Here is a 21066-nt window from a genome sequence, read left to right on the forward strand (position 1 = left end):
ATACATGAGCAAGCATAGCTATGTTTGTTTTAACTTGTATGTGTAGCACTGTCGTCCCATTGCTCATCGATTTGCTCGAGCAGGCACCAGTAACGTCTCCATTGTGAGACTTGTTGTTACTGTTTTTAGCATATCAAATGTGCCACGGGGAGCTTGTCAGGCTCTGCCATGCAGGCAGGATACTCTCGGTAGCTTGCTGGGCTCTCTGAGAGGGACGGAGGAATTGAACCCAGGTCGGCCGCGTGCAAGGCAAACGCCCTACCCACAGTGCTGTCGCTCCAGCCCAAGCCCTGGAGAACATGGGTGTATTTAGCAGAAGAGACTTTACACTCATGCTTGTGCCCAGGTCAGCCCTTCAACGCAACCTTGAAGGGGTTGGGGGTGGGTATTTTTTTCTCCTTTTGTGCAGATTCAGGCCCTTAAAGTTAATTCCATGGAAACTAGCCTGAAAGCCCCTGGGAAGAGAGGTTATGATCAATGTGTGTTCCCCTGGGGAAGCAGACAGGGAGCGGCAGCCTTAGCCCATCCAGGGGTCCCAGTGTTGTCAGTCTGAAATGACCATAATAAAGGGAAGAAAACGTAAAGCAAATAGAATTTAAAACTATTCAGGTGGGAACTTCGGAGTTGAGTGAGTAGGAAGGAAAAGCAGATTTTTGCAGATAGATAGAAATCAGGAGAGCAGCGGGCTGTAATTTGGAGAGCAGGTTTTTGGGACAACTATGAAGAACCAGTTAAATGAAGCTGGTCCTTGTGACTTATCCTTGAAGAAACCGGGTTAGAGCAGAACCTAAGCAGGAAGAACCAGGGGTCTGTCTGATGACTGAGGGAATCTAGATGTATAACGCACAACTCACCTGCCTTCCTATCAGATGGTCCATTACAAAGGCGTTCCGGAGAATTCTCATTCTGGGCCTCAGAACTCAGCCCCAGCCAAAAATCAGTGACCTGAGTCTGGGGCTTCCTCTTGGGCAATATCTGTGCCCAGAAACCCTATGATGTTTGACACAACTATGCAGAGCACCAGGATTTGGGGTCACTGTGATGAGGTGACCTCTTTCTCTCTCCCTCCCTCTCTCCCTCCCTCTCTCTCTCCTTCCTTCCTTCTCTCTCTCCCTCCCTCTCTCCCTCCCTCTCTCCCACCCTCCCTCCCTCTTTTCCTCACCCTTCCTCTCTCTCTCCCTCACTCTCCCTCTCTCCCTCACTCTCTCCCTCCCTCTTTCTCCCTCTCTCCTTCTCTCCCTCCCTCCCTCTCTCTCTCCCTCACTCTCTCCCCCACTCTCTCTCCCTCCCTCTCTCTCTCCCTCCCTCTCTCTCCCTTCCTCTCTCTCTCCCTCCTTCCTTCCCTCCCTCTCTCTCCCTCCCTCTCTTCCTCCCTCTCTCTCTCCCTCCCTCTCTCTCCCTTCCTCTCTCTCCCTCCTTCCTTTCTTCCCTCTCTCTGTCTCTCTCTCCTTCCCTCCCTCTCTCTCTCCCTCTCTCTCTCCTTCCCTCCCTCTCTCTCCCTCTATCCCTCCCTCCTCTCTCTCTCCCCCTCATGTGAGTACACAGTAAGTACAGGCCTGGGTCACTCCAGGACAGGCCTTTCCCAGGAATCTCCTGAAACGCCATCTTGGGCCTGCAGTCTCCTGCCTTGTCCTGCCTTGACAATACAATTCTGCTGTCTGGGCTTCCAGTGGCAGCTCTCTGGGAGATGCAGACTGAGAGAAGACACCTTCCATGCGGGCTCAGTGGGCATGGCTTTCTGGAATGGGCTGGTGAGCAGAAGGGAGTGACCTAGAAGGATCTGGTCATTGAACGCTTTTTTATTTTATTTTATTTTATTTTATTTTATTTTATTAGTGAATCACCATGAGACAAAGTTACAGACTTACAGGGTTTTCATGCTTACGTTTCAGTCATACAATGATCGAGTGCCCATCCCTCCACCAGTGCCCATTTTCCACCACCAATGGTCCCAGCATCCCTCCCATCACCCCCACCCTGTCCCCTTCACTCCACCCAGCCTCTGTGGCAGGGCATTCCCATTTTCTCTCTCTCTCCTTTTGGGTGTTGTGGTTTGCTACAGAGGTATTAAATGGGCATCTTGTTCGATCTATAGTCTATTTTCAGCCTGTATCTCCCATCCCTAGTGGGCCCACCTAGCACCCTTTGCTTGGTGATCCCTTCTCTATCAGAGCTGGTCATTGAATGCTGAGTGACCTAGAATGATCTGCTCACTGGAAACTGAGTAATCTAGAATGATCTGGTCACTGGATGCTGAGTGATCTAGAATGACCTAGAATGACCCACTCACTGGGAACTGAGTAATCTAGAATGATCTGGTCACTGGATTCTGAGTGATCTAGAATGACCTAGAATGACCCACTCACTGGGAACTGAGTGATCTAGTGTGATCTTGTCGCTGAATGGTGAGTGATCTAGAATGACCCACTCACTGGGAACTGAGTGATCTAGAATGATCTGGTCACTAGATGGTGAGTGACCCGCTCACTGAGAATTGAGTGATCTAGAATGATCCGATCACTGGAGGGTGAGTGACCTGGTGTGACCTCCCTGACTGGGTGGTGAATGATTTGGAACGACCCTGTCACTGGGCTGCAATGATCCGGAATGACCCTTCACTGGGAGGTGAGTGGAGGAAGAACAACAGCCCTCCCTGTGTGGTGATTTTGTCTTGACAGATTGGAAGGTCCCAGGTGTGGGTGTTGCCACATTAGGAACAGGCCACATGACGGAAAGAGTCTCTCACCCAGTAACAACCACCCACCACACCCAACCAGTGTGGATGTGTACGGATTTGGTCCCGTGGGAGCACTTCCTGGAGGACTCATGTTCAAAATGGAGCTTTTTGTGGTAGTGGCTGTTTTTGTTTTAATTACTGATCCACAGTGACACTCCTCGATGACTTTTGATGACCCATGCGGTGATTCAGCATTTGTGGGTTTCTGCTAGCAAGCTGTCTTCAGAGCATTGTTTCTGTGAGGGGATATTTTCAATTTGAAAGTTACTGACTTTAAAATCAACTTTGGCAAAAGAGCCATTTTTGTAGTAGAGGGACTTGAATTCTGGGTCCTCCTGGAGCTGTTGGGGAATGAAAAGACTCACACCAATTAAAAATATACATATTGGTTGTAAAACATATTCAAGTGAAAAGGTAAAAGGAATAGAATTATTGAACTTGAGGGAGAAAAAGATGAGGAGCGATTCCATCATGGGTGGGGCCAGCTGTTTGCTGTTCACAGCACAGGGGTTTGGTGAGACAAAGGAAGAATCTTTCTTATTCTGGGAAGGGTGATTTGTGCATTTTATCCCAAACATCTGCAAACTTCAATTCAGGAGTAATTTATGTGGGGTCCTGTGGACCAAGAAATGGTTAAGACGAGGTTACATCCCTCTCTCAAGCTTCTGTCCTGAGACTTTGGGGACCCTAAGCCTACAGATAAATAATGTATTTCAAAAATGTTTAGGAGCATGGTATAATTTAATAAGCAAATCTTATTCATAAAACATCTTAGAAAAACTATACTGCAATGCTATCATTTTTCCTAGCTACACTTAAAAAGAATTCCTGTTATCATAAAACCCTTAAATTAAGAGTACTAAATCAATACTTTTTGTTGACTGAGTAGAGGGAATGTTAGATTTTTTTTCTGGGGGCGGGCTTGTCAAATTAGTGTTTATTTTTGTTAGTCATTCCACAGAGATGAGAGTATTGCTTTTCAGAAGTATATTACAGTGCCCTGATTTGGCATTTCCTTAAAACGATCTAAAACAATGAAATGTCAACTGTAAATCTGCCACCACGAACTTTAACGGTTCACGGCCCCCAGGCCTGGGTTTAACAGTTGGTTTATGAGGTGGATTCCGAATAACACTTCCAAGCGTGGCATATTCCTTCCTCCAAAACTGACATAAATCCATAAAGCTTTTTAACGGCGCCTGTAAAATACCCCAGAAGTATTCTCCGCGGTGTCTTTTTGCTTTGTTTATCTAAAATCCTTCGCTCTCTGAATTTCCCTTTGTGATCTGCATCAAATGCTCGTTGCCTGTCGAGCCAAGAAACGGATCAAGGCCCTTGGCCAAAGCTCTCTGCTCCCCCCGACGGCTCAGCGGCCTCTAAATTAGCTCTGGGATCTCAGGCTCCTCCCATGCAGGGCAGAAGCGTTCTCAGGGGGGAGCCTGTGAGTGCCTGTCTGAGTGACACCCTCCTGAGCAATCCCGGGGCTGGCGCTGGGGACCAGCATTTCCACGGGCTGCCAGCAGGGGGCGCTGCCAGCACGGGCTGCCAGGCCGGGGCCCCTGGGTTGGTCTCACGCTTGGGAGGGAATCTTGGCGGTCCCGCCCCACCTGAACTCAGGTGCCCCTGGCCCCTCCGTCTTGAATTTCAAGCGCCAGATACATTTATCTGCATTGTCCTGTCTGGTCCCCGCTACAAGTCTCGGTAAGGGCCCCCCAGAGGACTCTCTGGAAACTCCTCTTGTGTTTCCTGCCTGAGCTACCGCCCCCCACCCCATCTGTCCTAGGAGTGCCTCGTTCCAGGAGGATAGAGGTGACCTCTGCCCCTTGGCTCTGTCCCCCAGCGTCTGCCCGAGTGGTAGTGGTGTTCTCTGAGACTTAAAGGGGAAGGACCTTCCAGCCCCACCGTGCACAGACTCTGCCTGTGTGTCCCCCATCCAGAGCCCCTCGTCTTTCCTTCCGCCTCCCCAAACCCACCAGTACCTGACCTTGGACATCCTCCCCCCCTCCCCCCAGACCTTCTAGCACTGCTAGGGGGTCTGGTGCATCTAGATCCCAGGGTGGAGGAAAGATTGAAGGATTGTAGCACTCTCTCTCTCTCTCTCTCTCTCTCTCTCTCACACACACACACACACACACACACACAAACACCACAGCCCACTAGATGTCAGATGCAGAGGTGAGGCTTCTTATCAGCTGCAGACCTGAGGTGTCCCTGAAGCCTCATATACCCCCAAGGCAAAGGTGGGACTGAGGGAGGAGCTTCCTTCAGCCTGGGGCCAGGAGTCAGGCCTGACACGAGGCAGGGGAGGGGGTTGGGGGGAGGGGAGGTAGGGCCCTGAGCATGGCTGGGCTGGCCTGGTGACCCCAGTAGCACCTCACCGCCAGCCTGACGCTGGACTGTTGCCGCTTGAGAGGCCAAAGAGAAGGAATTGAATCACCTTTGAAGTTAAAACATCACCAAAGAGTTGTTTCCAACTATGGGGCAATCTTCCTGGCCCTTGTGTCTACTGTCCTTGGGTGTCGGCCTCATGTTATGTTATTCTATACTCCACAAATGAGTGTCTCGTGAGCTGGGGGAGAAGGCGGCTTGGGTAGAGAAGGAATCACTAAGTCAGTGATGGTTGGAGGGATGCTCGGGATGGGAGATGTGTGCTGAGAGTAGATAAGGGGCCAAACGTGACGGCCTCTCCGTGTCTGTCTTGCAACCCATGATGCCCCAAAGTAGAGAGAGAGCATGGGGGAGACTGTCTGCCATGGAGGCGGGGGGAGGGTGGGAAAGGGGGGCTGTACTGGGGACATTGGTGGTGGGGACTGGGCCCAGGTGCAGGGACGGGTGTTTGATCATTGTGTGCCTGTGACTCAGACACACACGAGAGCTTGTAACTCTCTCACGGCCTCCAAAGGCCCCGTGGCCCACCTGTCCCCTCTGCTTCTCTCTTCCGCAGACGTGGGCGCCTACTTCGAGGAGGGCATGTGGCTCCGGTACAACTTCCAGACCCCCGGCGCCAGCGGGAAGGAGGCCAGCACGAGGTCCGAGGGCGGCCAGGAGCCGCCTGGCCCGTCCGCCGACCTGACGCACGAGGAGATCAGCTTCAGCTTCAGCACCTCCAAGGCCCCCTGCGTGCTGCTCTACATCAGCTCCCTCACCACGGACTTCGTGGCCGTGCTCGTCAAGCCCGCCGGTGAGGCCCCGTCGCGGCATGCCAGGCGGTGGGATGTTCTAGAACAGTCGGGCTGGTTCCCCCCAGGACCTTAAGCAGATAGCCTCCGCCTTTGGTCCTCCTGTCCCCCTATCTGGGTTAACTGGTCGTTAGGGGTGGCACAGCCGTGATCCGAGGCGCTGAGGTGCCACCGTTACTTACAGGAGCCGTCGGAAGTGAGTCCATGCGTCTATTGATGATTCTTCTTTGTCCCTGTCAAAAAAAAAACACCTTCTCATCACAGGGAAGATTTGAAGTAGTGAAATTTGCTTGCACAAATCAATGTGTCGTCCTGATTTATGAGAATGCGTCAGTCGGGTTCGATAGAACATGAGATCGATCCTCAGGTAGAAATAGAAACCCAGGCATGTTAGCACTGCTACAGCCTCTCAGAAGTCACTGTTTCTGGGAACTGGGAGCAGGGGGGTGTTTGGGGGGTGACGGTACCCGGCGTGGATGGGTGGAGCCAGATGGGAGCCTCAGGAGCCCATCAGCAAGGGGGAGAGATGGTCCCCCCTTTCCCAGGCAGCCCTAGGAAGTGCAGAGCAGTAAGCCCGGGGTTTACAGCTCCCACCCCGGGCCTGAGTCCACACAGCAGACACCCCTGGAACCCTCTAGAAAGTGAATCCAGTGATTACCAGGCCGTCACGCTGCTGTAAATATATTGGCCTGGGCATGCTGTGGTTTTGTGACGTGTGCAAAGTTGAAACCGGATGGTGGTGACTCTTGATGTTTCTGGTGAAGATAGAAAAAAGAAAAGAGGGGCTGGAGAGATAGCACAGCAGGTAGGGCATTTGCCTTGCACGCAGCCGACCCAGGTTCAAATCCCAGCATCCCATATGGTCCCCTGAGCACCACCAGCGGTAATTCCTGAGTGCAGAGCCAGGAGTAACCCCTGTGCATCGCCAGGTGTGACCCAAAAACCAAAAAAAAAGAAAAAAGAAAAGAAAAGAAGCTCACTCCAGATGAGGCCCAAGTGTCAGCGAGGAAAATCCGCCAGAAAGCCTGCACTAGTGTCTGAATGGCCCTAGAACCTTCCAGAACTAACAGTCTGTCAGCTGAGAGGGCACTGCCGCCCTCAGAGGAGCCCGCCCCACGCCCTCTTGTTCTGCCCCCCGCCTTGACCTCTGATCTCCCGAGCATGGCGTCACCAAGCCTCCCTCCCTCCTCCCTCCAGAGTCCCCCGAGCAAACCTGGCCTCTTGTTAAGCAACGACGCAGGAAGGCGCTGGGGAAGTGGCCTTTGGGTGGCCCCGGCCCCCCTGGCAGGCCGCGGGGGCTTGTGGGCCGTCAGCTCCTGCAGCCCTGAGCGAGACAGAAATGCGCCCACACTCTCCTCTGCCTCTGCTCACCCTCCACCTCACGCACTTTGGCCGTTCACACACAGGCCTGGGGCTCCCCCAGGGCCACGGGACCCCCAAGTCCCACGGCTTTCGGTGGGGCCTGGCCCAGGAGTCTGTGCTTGAGTCATTCCGCCTCCTCCTTTCACAGTTCGTAAGATCTCGGGCAATCAGAAGGGAGGGGAGGCGAGGCAGGGGTGTTGCCTCAGTTTCTCCACCTTACCATCCTACAAGGTGTTTCGTGAGAGGGATTTTAAAAGGTAAATAAGTGAGGAGCCAAAGCAACTGTTTTTTTTTTTTTTTTTGCTTTTTGGGTCACACCCTGTGATGCTCAGGGGTTACTCCTGGCTCTGCACTCAGGAACTACTCCTGACGGTGCTCAGGGGACCATATGGGATGCTGGGAATCGAACCCGGGTCGGCCGCTTGCAAGGCAAACGCCCTACCTGCTGTGCTATCGCTTCAGCCCCCAGAGCGACTTTAATGGGCTGAGTTCGGGATTTTCTGGCTGGAAGCCCAGAGTGGATCACGGCGTGATCTGGATCCCCCAAGGAACACCAGAGGCCACTCGAGCACAGAACCAGGAGTAGCTTCTGAGCACTTCCAAGAGTGACCCAGTAACAATATATATATGTATCTATACATATATATATATATATTATTTTAGCTCTATGGGGGTCACACCAAGTGATGCTCAGGGGTTACTCATGATTCTGCACTCAGGAATCACTCCTTGGGGTGCTGGGGTCCATATGGGGTGATGGGGATTGAACCCTGCCGGCCACATGCCAGGCAAATGTCCTACCCGCTGTGCTATCGCTCCAGTCCCCAAACAAAACAAAACAGAAATATTTAAAGTAACCAGTCAGTGAGTTGATCACGTGACAGTCCCCTCTTCAAGCCACATGATCGGCGTGAGGGGCTGTGAGCCCCCACCCCCACCGATCTCATACCCGGGTCTCCCCACAAGTCTGTCTCCAGACACCCCCCGCCCTCTGGCCCCCTCGTCTGGAGAAGCCACCTCTTCCTCTCCCGGCTCAGACCCGCCTGTCTTCCCAGACCCACTTCCTCAGGAAGACTTGCCACCTAACCATCCTGCAAGACTTATCTCCAGAGTCTCCGTTTGGCACTGGGTACCCCAGATTGTGATCCATCTTGGTTACAAACACCCCCTGTCTTCCCAGAGAGATGAAAAGGCCCCGGCTCTCTGTCTCCTGCCCCCCGTAGGTGCTCTGGAAGCGTTGGGTGATGGTAATGATGATGGCCAGGAGAGAATAAATCTGTGAGGAACATTATTTGCTGCAGCCAATAAAAGAGCAGCCCTTTCTCCCCACTTTAATTCACTCGGGAGATGAACAGGAGATGCAAGAAGTGAAGTATCTCTCCATCTTCATAATATTTTATTTTAATGGACAAACATTAATTTTCTCCCCACCATCATTTTGTGGTTCTCTTGTGTTATTATTTGAAAGGAATAAATAGATCACTTAAATTTTATTATTCAAGAATATTCCCATTACTGTTTATAGATCTTCACTACATATAAATTTTAAAGTTCCAGTTCATCATTTTTTTCCCGCAAAGCCAATCATTTCGGTTGCCATTAAGTGGAGCAGTTATAGAAATTTTAAATCAGCTTTACACGTCCGGGCCAGCGAGAAAGAGGAAATGTAAAGAAAGCAGCATAATGCTGATTTTAATGAGCTGTTGAACATGAAACAGCCATCACAGAGAGAAGAGTGAGGTACAACAGTGTTTTGACACAGTGACTCTCGCCTCAAACCTTCCAGTCCTCACCATCACCCCACACTTGGGCCAACCTGGGGTGCAAGTAACCTCGAGGGGCTGGAGAGATAGACAGCGGGGATGGCATTTGCCTTGCACGTGGCCGACCCGGGTTCGACCCCCCCTGCATCCCATGTGGGCCCCCAGCACCACCAGAAGTAATTCCTGAGTGCAGAGCCAAGAATAACCACGCAGGATCCCCTGAGCACTGCTAGGAGAGAGCCCTGAGCTCAGAGCCGGGAATGGCCCCTGAAGGTGAGGCCCCCACCAATGTAAGGAAATGATCAAAAACAAACACCTGTGGCTCGGGAGGGGAGGAGGTGGCTGACACTGGACGACACACAGGAAGAGTAAGTCAATTGTTTTGAATCCACATTTTTCCACTTGTGCTGCTCTGGTGTTGTCTGGCCACGGTGCGTCTTCTGAAGTGGGCAGTTGTCTTCAGCCATCGCTTATTTATCTCTGAGTGCCCAGGCAAAGCATCGGTGCACCGGAACTTTCATGGTCTGGTTGACTGGGTTGAGGCTACTTTTTCTTTTTCCTTTTCTGAAGCGAGAACTGCGGTGTCTGGCGGCGCAGATGTGCACGGGGAGGGCAAACAGGGTTGGGCCAGCGGCCACTGGGAGGGTGAAGTGGTTGATAACTCAACCAGGGAAAGTCCTTGCAGGGCGAAGGCAGGAGTTGGGCTTTGTAGACAGTGGGGCTGGGGCACCAGCAAGGCACCGTCTGGAAGGGAGGGAGAAGGGGAGGGGAGGGGAGGGGAGGGGAGGGGAGGGGAGGGGAGGGGAGGGGAGGGGAGGGGAGGGGAGGGGAGGGGAGGGGAGGGGAGGGGAGGGGAGGGGAGGGGAGGGGAGGGGAGGGGAGGAGAGGGGAGGAGAGGGGAGGAGAGGGGAGGAGAGGAGAGGAGAGGAGAGGAGAGGAGAGGAGAGGAGAGGGGAGGAGAGGAGAGGAGAGGAGAGGAGAGGAGAGGAGAGGAGAGGAGAGGAGAGGAGAGGAGAGGAGAGGAGAGGAGAGGAGAGGAGAGGAGAGGAGAGGAGAGGAGAGGAGAGAGAAAGGGAGCCCTGGCCAGGCGGTTGCTGGGGGCAGGGGGTAGATGCTACTAAATGGTGGTCTCTGGTGCTGACCGGAAGTGGCCACACGGGCTCCAGGCCAAGCCCGGAGGAGCAGGTGCTGGTGGGCACAGTCCGGGCCACTGGAGAGCCGGTGAGTGGAAACACACTCCGGGCTGCAGACCCTGAGCTGGGTGGAAAGACCATCAGCGAAGGGACAGGGGGAGGCCCGTAAGGCAGACGGGGGCGAGCACATGCTAAAATGCTCAGAAAACAGAGCCAGGCAGTGACATTCACTCCTGATGACTCTGATGAACGTCCCTGTGGATGCCAGGAACACAGCGCAATATTTTAGGTGGCACCTGCGGGCCGAGAAAGCCAGCGTGAGGGAGGGGGAGGGTGGGAAGGAAGCCAGAGTGAGGAGGATTGTGTTCATTTGTGTGACTGTAAGAGCCTGAGAAGGGAAGGAAGGAGGGAGTGTTGGCTGTGTAGACGCTTCCCCTCTGGGTGGTGACCTTTCAATTTCATTCCTTTTGCTTGCCACATCTTAATGACCCGTTTTCTCTCCCGTGGCAAGCATCGGCGTGGCAGGCTTGCCTCTGGAGGCAGCTAGCGAGAGGCCCGCCCCCCCCCCCCCCCGGGCTCTGCCCTGGGCTCCAGGTGCTCCAACTCTCTCAAGACTGTGGGCTCCTTTGTACATTCTGAGCTGGCAAAGGCAAGGAACATGAAGATGCCCGTGTGAGTGAAGAGCTAAGCGAAAAAAACAATTGACATCCTTAAAAGAGCACATACAGGAAGCAAACGCAGGACGAGGATGATAGAATAGAGGGTAGGGCGTTTGCCTTGCACACGGTCAACCCAGGCTCTATCTCCAGCACCGCATACGGTTCACAGAGCCCTAACAGGGGTGAACCCTGAGCCAGGAGTAAGCCCTGAACAATACACACACACACACACACACACACACACACACACACACACACAGAGAGCTAGGCTTGTGATGCAGATTCATGAAGGCAGGATATGTCACGGTCACTGTCATCCCTGTTGCTCATCGATTTGCTCGAGCGGGCACCAGTAGTGTCTCCATTGTGAGACTTGTTTGTTACTGTTTTGGGCATGTTGAATACACCACGGGGAGCTTGCCAGGCTCTGCCATGCGGGCGGGATACCCTCGGTAGCTTGCCAGGCTCTCTGAGAGGGGGCGGAGGAATCAAACCCAGGTCTGCCGCATGCAAGACGAACGCCCTACCCGCTGTGCTATCCCTCCAGCCCTTAGGCAGGGATATAGAATATTATATTAGACTGTTCACATTCTTTGCTTTACCGAAAAGAAGCAAGTTGGAAAGCACTGATTTGCTAAGGAAATACGGGCCACCACTGGGAGTGTGAGTTCTGGGTTTGGAGCTTGGGATCCTGTCCTCTCCGTTCCTTTGTGCTAAAATGAGTACAGTCTCTAACCCGGGGGGCTGGGGTGGAACATTGCACTGTTTCCTGGATCTCGGTGAAGTGACTGGAAATCCCAAGTGTGTATCTTTTGTAAACTCTGCTTAATTTTAATGCTGTGCGTTCCCGGTTCTTTTAGCTGGTGGCTCCCGGCCTCCTGCATCCTGTTTATTTACTTATTTATTGGGCCCTTGTGTCTGGCGGAACAGCCGTCTCCACCGTGCTCTAGGTAGACTGTCCATTCTTGAGCTTTGAATCCTTTGTATGATTTACTGCCTCCATCGGCATGGACGGTCACGAGAGTCCGAGGTTGGTGGAGCTCGGAGTCCACTCCCGGTGCTCTTCGCTCCTGAGGGGTGAACACACTCCCGGTGAGAGAAGCCGAAGTGATGGTGACCGTCGTGTGAGACATGGGCGAGGGGAAACCTCAGCAGCGTGAGGGCAGGGGAGAGGCTGTAAAAGGGAAGCCCTGAGTGGAGAAATGAACGTCTCTCCTTTGTCCTCACCCAGGAAGCTTGCAGATCCGGTACAACCTGGGGGGCACCAGAGAGCCCTACAATATCGACGTCGACCACAGGAACATGGCCAACGGGCAGCCTCACAGCGTCAACATCACCCGCCATGAGAAGACCGTCATCTTCAAGGTATTGCCTGTGTGTATGGAGCGGTTCTACCTGGTGTAGCATTATACACTCTCTCCACTGTCCTGCCGAGTCATTGCCTGGGCTTGGCGTGGCTTGGTCTGGTCTGGCCTGGTCTGGCCTGGTCTGGTCTGGTCTGGCCTGGTCTGGTCTGGTCTGGTCTGGTCTGGTCTGATCTGGCCTGGTCTGGTCTGGTCTGGTCCGGTCTGGCCTGGTCTGGTCTGGTCTGGTCTGGTCTGATCTGGTCTGGTCTTGTCTGATCTGGTCTTGTCTGGTCTGGTCTGGTCTGGTCTGGTCTGGTCTGGTCTGGTCTGGTCTGGTCTTGCCTGGTCTGGTCTTGCCTGGTCTGTTCTGGTCTGGTCTGGCCTGGTCTGGTCTGGTCTAGTCTGGTCTGGTTCGGTTTGGCTTGGTTTGAGTCGAGTTGCTTATTTTCAGTTGTTTTCAGTTGATTAGGATTGGGGGAGCCAGGGTCAACTAGAAATGATGTTTACTATAATTTCTCCTATAAATTACTTTTTTATTATGTTGATTTTTTATTTTATAAAGTAGTTCACCATATTTGATTACACTTAATATTCAAACACCAATCCCACCACCGTGACACCTTCCCACCACCATATTTGGGATGTTTCCATCCCAAACCCCAATCCCTGTCCCAAAGCAGAAGCAAAAAGTTATATATTTTGTATTTTTTTATGAAAAAAAAACACTGAAAGTGCTACAAAAAGTTCTCCATCGAGAAGAGTGTGAAGATTGTTCTGTTTTGGCAGGGGCCATTAAGACCTTCTATTAGATACCACTAACATGTTGTTAAAGGTTGAGCCTTAGAACTTTTGTATATATAGCTATACATATAGATCTGTATATATATATATATATTTCCCACCTTTTCATTCCACTTTTCATAGTGAAATAGAAGTACACAATTTTTTCCTTTATTTTTTAATTGAACCACGGTGATATACACAGTTACAAGGTTGTTCACGATTGGATTTCAGTCCTATAATGTTCCAACACCCATCCCTTCACCAGTGGAAATACACAGTTCTTGCAGGAAGGAGTTTCTGGGGTGAGGCAGGTACTCTGTATTCTCGGCACCCGCCTCCTTCCCTGTTCATCCATGGCGCCGTTTCCCCTCCCTACTCCCCCACAGATGCCGTGTCTCCCGTAAAGGCGATCCCGGTTTCTCTGCCCTACATCTTTCACAACTTCAGCACAATGTAAATAACTAGATTCCCCCTCCCACCCCCATTGGGGAAATAAAACTACGCCGGGAGCACAGGCCTTCACTGACTGAGTCTGGTTGGAGGTTTCTGGCGTGCAAATGGGTGGATTGTCAGAACACTCGTGTTTTATTTCTGGTTCACTTACTGTCCCCAGCCCCCACCCCTGATTTCTACAAGAAAGACACCAGCCAAGGAGACACGATGAATAAAACATCCCTCGTGGAGGTCGCCCTGGGAACAGAACCAAGAGATCAAGGGTGGGAGCTGCCACCGCACCCCTTCGAAGGAGTCCCAAGTACACGGCTGTCAGGCACGGAGCAGCAGGAAGGGGCTGTTTTGTCAGGAAAGTGGGGTGTCAGTTGGCCTCGACTCACTCGGAGTCAGATCGCTGCGAGGGGACACTCAGGCTGGGGAGGGAAGGCACAGTGCTGGTCGCCTTGGGGGTACCTGCAGCGCCACACTCAGAATCTGATGTTTCTGAGAGGTCTTCCTCTAGCAGAAGATTCTAGAAGCGTTTGAAGGAAAGGTCTTCCCTAGAAAGGTGACAGCATGCAGTTACTGCTTGGGGTGCCACCCATCAGCAGGGTGGCCATTACCTGTTGTCAGGGTGATTGCTGGATTCACAGCCCCCCTCTCTGGGACCAGCACACAGTCAGACTGCAAGCTGTGTGTTGGGCAAACCCAGCCCCTCCATTCAGCATAATTCTAGCAAGCAGGTCATTGGTGTCAGGCCAGACTGATTTACTACCATCTGATAACCCCGTGTGGACTGGATTTGGGCAGGGGACATCCCAGTGTTTGGACACCATCTCACCCTGTTGAGAGCAAGTGACTTCTCTTGCCATTTTTGCCACTGAAACGTTATACAATATCTGAGAACCCAACAATTCACTTCACGGGCAGCATAACAGAGGACACTGTCCCTCTGTGACCGTGGACTCTTGCAGGCCCCCCACATCTCCAGGAAGACACTTTTTTTTAACAGACTGAGCCCCGTGGCTTATGGAACCACATGTTGAGTTGAGAGGGTGGGGGCTGTGGGAGGGAGCAGGAGAGTCATAGGCAAAATAATTGCACTCTGGGCTGTGTTTCTCAGAAACAGGAGTCTGGGGTAAGGGACGTTAAGATGTTCCGCCCAACCGGTGACTTTGGAACAAACCAACAGGACTGATGTGGGCTCTGTCAGAGCAGCTGTCTGCCGGGGTGAGTCCGAAGAAGGAGGAGGGTGGAGGTTTGAAGAAAGCTTGGCTCCTGTGAAAGGAAATCTAGGCAGAAGAGCCAAGGAGCCTAGTAGGCGGAGCTAGGAAAACAGCCTGGTTCCATGTCTCAGAATTCCGTAGGTTGCAAGTGACAGAATTCAGAAGACCCGTTCGGAATTCATTTGCAGGGAGAATCCCTTCAGGTGTCAAAGGAATCCAGAAAGTCAGGTTAAAATGGTGGAGAGAATCCAAGCAACCAGAGGGTGAGAGCTGAAACTCTCACATCTCTGGGCCCTTCTTGCTCCCTTCCCCCCTCCATCCTTCTTGTCCTTGTCCTTGCTCTGGGCATCTCTTGTTCCTTCTTTCCACCCTGTAAACCAAGCCGGTGGCCTATTGGGCTCATGCCTTCCTACTTTGCCATTGGACGGTCCTAGTTTCCGGGTTCACCATTTAAAATCCCAGGGGAGTTCTCTGATTGACCTGATTTGGGTCACGTGCTCACACTAAGGGGGGGGGGGGTTGGAAATGAGGACCCATGTGCCCAAATCAGACCTCATGCTCATGAACAGAGTGGGAGGAAAGGATTCAAGAGACTGCAGTGCAGACCCAAGAGAGAGAAATATTAGGAGTAGGAAACCACCACTGGAGCAATAGCACAGTGGGTAGGGCGTTTGCCTTGCATGCAGCCAACCCAGGTTCGATTCTTCCGTCCCTCTCGGAGAGCCCGGCAAGCTACGGAAAGTATCCCGCCCACACAGCAGAGCCTGGCAAGTACCTGTGGCATATTCAATATGCCAAAAACAGCAACAACTCTCACAATGGAGACGTTACTGGTGCCCGCTCCAGCAAATCGATGAAAAATGGGACGACAGTGCTACAGTGACAGGAAACCACCACTGGGAGCACCAGGCTTTGTCGTGACAGAGACAGAGCCCTAGGAGGAGCCCCCGCCCCGGAAACTCTTCCTTCCGGTTTCCTCCTGTCAGGGACTGTGATGCCCTTGGGCTGAGCCACCTGATTGTGTGGGAAGCTGGGGACAAGGGGACAATGCCTTGGTTGGGTGCCCGGGTCTTGGCCAGCCCAGCTCTACAGTCCAGCCCAGATGGACATTGAGGAGCAGCAGAGAGGAAGAAGAGCTGGCCCTTCCCGGTGGGATGGTGGGCAGACCGCGCCTGTCTCCTGCCAGGCGGTGGAGCCTGCAGAGTGTACCAGCACACCCCAGGGGACCTGTGGAGTTGTCCTCCAACGTGTACCTGTCAGCAGTTGTACGCGGCATGGGGGAAGCAATCAGTTACAACCTTACAAGACAGAAGGGATGGACCTTAACAGCTTGTGTGGACACACAGTTCACTGCTCCCAGCAAGGAGGGCCTGCCCTCCTCCCCCCTCCCATTCTCTCCCCTTTCTCGCCTGCAACAATCCCCAGTGTTCACTGAGTCTCAGAACTGTTGTATTGTTTTTCACCAGTTCCTTTGCTTTAAGTATTTACATTCCACATAGGAGAGGCCATCTGGCAATTGCCTTCTACTCTCTCGCTTAATTCACGTTGCCTATTCCCTTCAAATGCCATTTGTTTTATCCCAAGTGGTGCCATTTAATCATTTTTGATGGCAGAGTAATATTTCTTTGAGGACCTAGACCACTGTGTCCTTATCTGGTCATCTGACCGTGGATGTTTAGATTGCTTCTATCTCAGCTTCCGTGAATAAAGGTGCTATGAACATAGAGATGCCAAGAATATTTGGGGTTAGAGTTTTCATAGAGTTTTCATGTCCCTCAGATAAATGCTGGGAGTGAGACCCCTGAGTCATATGGAATTTCTACCTTTATTTAAGAAATCTGTACTGTCTCGCATAGAGGCCATCCTACCTCTTATCCATAGTTTATGCACCACCCACAAAGTGTTCAGGGGACCATGTGGCATGCTGGGAATCGAACCCAGGTAGGCCACATGCAAGGCAAATGCCCTACCCACTGTGCTATCGTTCCAGCCCCAAGTCACATTTTTATAACAGAACAAAGCAGGCTGTAAATGTGTGTATATGTGTGTATAGACATACAAAATACTAAAGTAATTCAGAATTAGTATGTGCTTCAGGGATTAAACTATGATCAAAATACTAATTTAGAATTAGTAAATTCCTCAGGCATCAAACCATCTGGTCCCATGACTGAGTGTCATTAGGAATGGTCCTGGGTCCCCTAGACCCTGTTTGGGAGATCATCTCCAAATAAATAATTGAATACAGACATAAATAAGATATATTTTAAATCACAGAGCGAATAAAAGACAAATTGGTAGCTGGAGCAGCAGCTCACATGTATACATATGGGTGGCCTGGGTTCAATCCCCTCAAACACCCAAACAGGAGCGAACCCTGATACCAAGTCAAGACTTGCCCTCCAATAGCACCAGGTATGGTTCCCACCTCTTCCCTCCCCAAAATAATCCTAATAAAAGTACAGCATCTCAAAGGTAAGTGGAAAGGTGAGTTAAAGGTGAGCACCGTGCCAGGATGCCCTTTGGAACTGAGGTCAGTGTTATCCTGCTCAAACGCCTCCACTTGAGCTGGTGTGTATCGGCGCTAATGGTGTCCTTCAAGCGAGTTTGCTTTCCTGGTGGGGTTGGCTACAGGCAACATTGAGTCAATCCGCATTCCCTGAGCACACCCCATCCTAAATGAGCACCGGAGGGAAGTCCACCTTGGATGAAATATTCACTGCCAAACCGCAAGGAAGACGACAAAGGGCAGAGCCCGCGCTCGGGACCGAGAGGGAGAGCTGAGAGCCAGGATGAGCCTGGGGCTGGAGCTTTACGGAAATGGCAGCCACGGGGGGCCAGAGCTGGAGGCTGTCCCCTCGGAGAGGTCCCACCCACCCGGCAGGCGGAGAGCACCTGAGAGTGGACTGGGCGCGGTGCAAAGTCATCCGCCCACGCAACGCTCGGCGGTGCGGAGAGCAGTGGCCGGGTGAGAAGCCCTTCCTTCTCACGGCCCTCCTGCCCCCCAGACACACGGCCCAGGGGACCTCGGGGGCCTGCACGTGCGACAAGAGATGAAATAAAGCAGCGGAAGGAGTCCCCAGAGAGAACGCCCTGGGATACGTGGGAAACGGAGCATGGACATCCAGGTCAAGCGACGTATCCACCTGTGCCCACGGCCTCTGACCTCGGTGGACAGAAGGTCACGGCCACAGGCAAAAGGACGGCAGCTCCTCTCGTGAGAGAAAGCTGCCTTCTTCTAACATTCACTTGTTTTGTGCCAGAGGTGACAGGTGGGCACAGAGGGGGCACTGCCTGCCCGCGGTCGCCAGACTAATGTTCCCAGCCGCAGGCACAGTTCTCTGCAGAGATGCCCATTCTCTGGTGCAGTTACCCCCAGACCTCAGGAGCAACTGGTTATGCCAGGGTCTAGCCATGGAACCCCCACACCTCCGCCAGGGCAAGGGGACTCTCTGAAGTCACTAGAGATATACTGGGGGGGGGGGCAGCTACAAAGTTGTCCATGATTGGGTTTCAGTCACACAATGTCCAACATGTGTCCCTCCACCATGCACATTTCCCACCACCGTGCACCATTGTCCTTAGTTTCCCTCCTCCTTACAACCCCCATCCCCAGCCAGCCCCTACTGCAGACACTTTCTTCTCTGTCTGTCTGTCTCTGACTCTGTCTCTGTCTCTCTGTCTCTCTGGCTGTCTCTGTCTCTGTCTCTCTGTCTCTCTCTTTCTCTGTCTGTCTGTCTCTCTCTCTGTCTCTGTCTCTCTCTGTCTCTCTGTCTCTGTCTCTGTCTCTCTCTTTCTCTGTCTGTCTCTCTCTCTGTCTCTGTCTCTCTCTGTCTCTGTCTGTCTCTCTCTTTCTCTGTCTGTCTGTCTCTCTCTGTCTCTGTCTCTCTGTTTCTCTGTCTCTCTCTGTCTCTCTCTGTGTCTCTCTGTCTCTCTCTGTCTCTGTCTCTCTGTTTCTCTGTCTCTCTCTCTGTCTCTCTCTCTGTCTCTCTGTCTCTCTCTATCTGTCTCTCTCTCTCCCCCCCACCCCCTTTTGGTCATTATGGTCATTATGGTTTCAGATACCGAAAGGTAACTGTGCATATCCCTCTCCCTCCTTTCAGCACTCAGTTCTTCTCCCGCGTGATCATTCCCAACGATCACTGTCGCAGTGGTCCCTTCTCTGTCCCAACTGCCCTCTCCCCGATTGTGACGCGAGATAATGCTGTTATGTGCTGGGTTGCGGCGAGAGTGAGATCAGCCCGAGGCTGCCGCTGGCCCGTGAGCTGCTTGGAGATTTGCAGCGGACTGATTCGTGCCTTATCACCCGACAGACAGACACTCTGCCCCCGTTTCACAGAAGATGGTCAGGGACAGGGGTGGAGGGCAGAGGCTGGCCACACTCCCAGGTCTGTCCACCTCCTGGCCCACACTCTGGGGCATTGCTCCTGACTTGAAGCCGGACTCGCTGGTCCAGTGCTCCTTCCTGGCGTCAGCCACCGCCCCCCTCCTGGACAGCAAGTCAGAGCCGTTTCGAAGCGGCTTGTTAGGAAACAGACAAAGGCCAGAGAAGCAGCCGTCACGTCCTCTCAGTTTTCTGAAATGAGTGTTGAGTCTTTCCAGCAAACGGGGATTCGTGCTCTGGCAGTTCGTAAATAATTAAATTCATCCTTGCAAGCCCACATCAGGTGGCTGTCTCCTTAGAGGGGAGAAAATAATGTCAGGGCAGGGGCGTGGCGAGAGGGGGCTTACCGGTGTTAAGAGGAACGACACCGTGGTCTTGGCTAGGGGTCATAAAATCATAACTGTTCTAGGGTGGAAAAAAGGAAAACAAATTTTAAAAGTTCAAATGCCAAGAGAAAGCAAAATTGAACCGCAGACTAAGGTTCAGTTCCTGGAATTGAACTGATCCTCTGAGCATCACCTCTAGGGGGCAGCCTGGAGTCCTCAACACCCTGGGGATGTCCAGGACTCAGGGGTCAGGCAGCATTGACTCCTTGGGCCCTTGCCTCAAACCACAGTCCCAGTTAGCCATCGGAGCACTGCTTGGGAGTACCCCTGCCCAAAAGACTACAAAGTCCAACTTAACCTTTCCCCCTTAGCTCTTATGTCCCCAAATCTGTGGCTGGCCCTTCTCTGGTGCCCTGGGCCGGAGTGGTCCTGCAAGCAGAGCTCAGAGGGGCAGAGAGGAGAGGCATGCCTCTCCCCCCCCCCCCCCCCGCCCCACCCCGCTGTCCGCCAGCAGGGAGCGATGCTAACTAGGGAAGCACGGCTGAGCGTCTGTAACACCGGGGGCGGTTGGAGCCTGTATTGCAGCAAATAACGCAATTTGGGAGCATGAAGTCGTTTGGGGGATGTCAGAACAAATACAGGAAGTTGACCTGCAAGCCTGGAGCTCTGCTCTCGAAATTTCATTTACTGTAGCTTTCATTCCCTCTGGCTAATTTGGTGTTTATCTACTCGGGATGATGCGCCCAGCCTGGGCCCCGCACACAGGCAGCTCTGACCGGCGGGTGGCAGTGCCTGGGAGGCCGGTGATGAGCCCGGCCCCTCCCCCGGCCGCCAGCCGGTCACGTGATTCGAGTGTCCTGTGGCTTGCAGCCTGCATCCCCCCTTCGCTGTCTCTCTGATGGGTCCCCGCCGCCCTGGGTGGACCCTGTGCGGGGCAGAGTTTCACGTGTTCGTTTCTTCTTGCCTTGTCGTGGCTTAATTTCACGGAACAGATATTGCAAACGAAGGAAAAGGGACACAAGTATTGGGACCTCAGTGGTGAATTTGGTCTGTGTGTGAGGGTTAGGTCTGGTCTGGTTAGGGTTCAGCACTTCCCCGTACCCAGAGACACCTCCTCACAACGGAGAGATGCATCAAAAATCTCCCCCAGGAGCTGGAGGGATAGTACAGCTGTCTCGGGCACTTCCCTTGCACGTGGCCGACCCACATCCCATCCCCGGCATCCCATAGGGCCCCCGGAGCCACGCCAGGAGTGATCCCTGAGTGCAGAGCCAGGATAAACCCTGGGCACCACCAGCTGTGGCTTCCAAAACAAAAAAATAAATAAATAAAAATAAATCTCGCACATTCACCATGATCTCTCATGTTTTTCTTTTGAGTCACACCGCCTTACTCCTGGCTCTGCACTCAGGCATCACTCCTGGTGGGCTCAAGGGACCACCTGGGTGCCAGGAATCGAACCGAGTGAGCTGCATACGAGGCAAGTGCCCTTTCTGCTCAACTGCCCTGACCACCAACCACGTCCAATTTTGAAACAGTTTCCTGAGGCACGACGGCTTGCAAGTGTGGGTGCCTGTGTGTTTCAGGAGTCAGTGTCACCCCGCCAGCCTACCACCTACGTGGCAATATCCCTCCACCACAGCCCATAGTCAAGGGTCACGCCTTCCCCCACACCTTAGATGACCAAGGTGCTGTTGCCAGGGGCCGAGGGCTTGTTTTCACTGGATGCTCTATCC

General features: G+C 52.8%; 1 protein-coding gene across 1 annotated transcript in view; it reads left to right on the forward strand.

The window, feature by feature from the left end:
• Window positions 1-21066, forward strand: part of CNTNAP2 (contactin associated protein 2) — a 1529860-nt gene that overhangs the window by 1385116 nt on the left and 123678 nt on the right. The window contains exons 19-20 of the mRNA XM_055129775.1: window positions 5682-5918; window positions 12065-12198. Of these exons, the coding sequence (XP_054985750.1) occupies window positions 5682-5918; window positions 12065-12198 (371 nt within the window). The remainder of the gene's footprint in view (window positions 1-5681; window positions 5919-12064; window positions 12199-21066) is intronic.

This window comes from Sorex araneus, chromosome 1, assembly GCF_027595985.1.
Source record: "Sorex araneus isolate mSorAra2 chromosome 1, mSorAra2.pri, whole genome shotgun sequence".
In the NCBI taxonomy this organism is placed as follows: domain Eukaryota; kingdom Metazoa; phylum Chordata; class Mammalia; order Eulipotyphla; family Soricidae; genus Sorex; species Sorex araneus.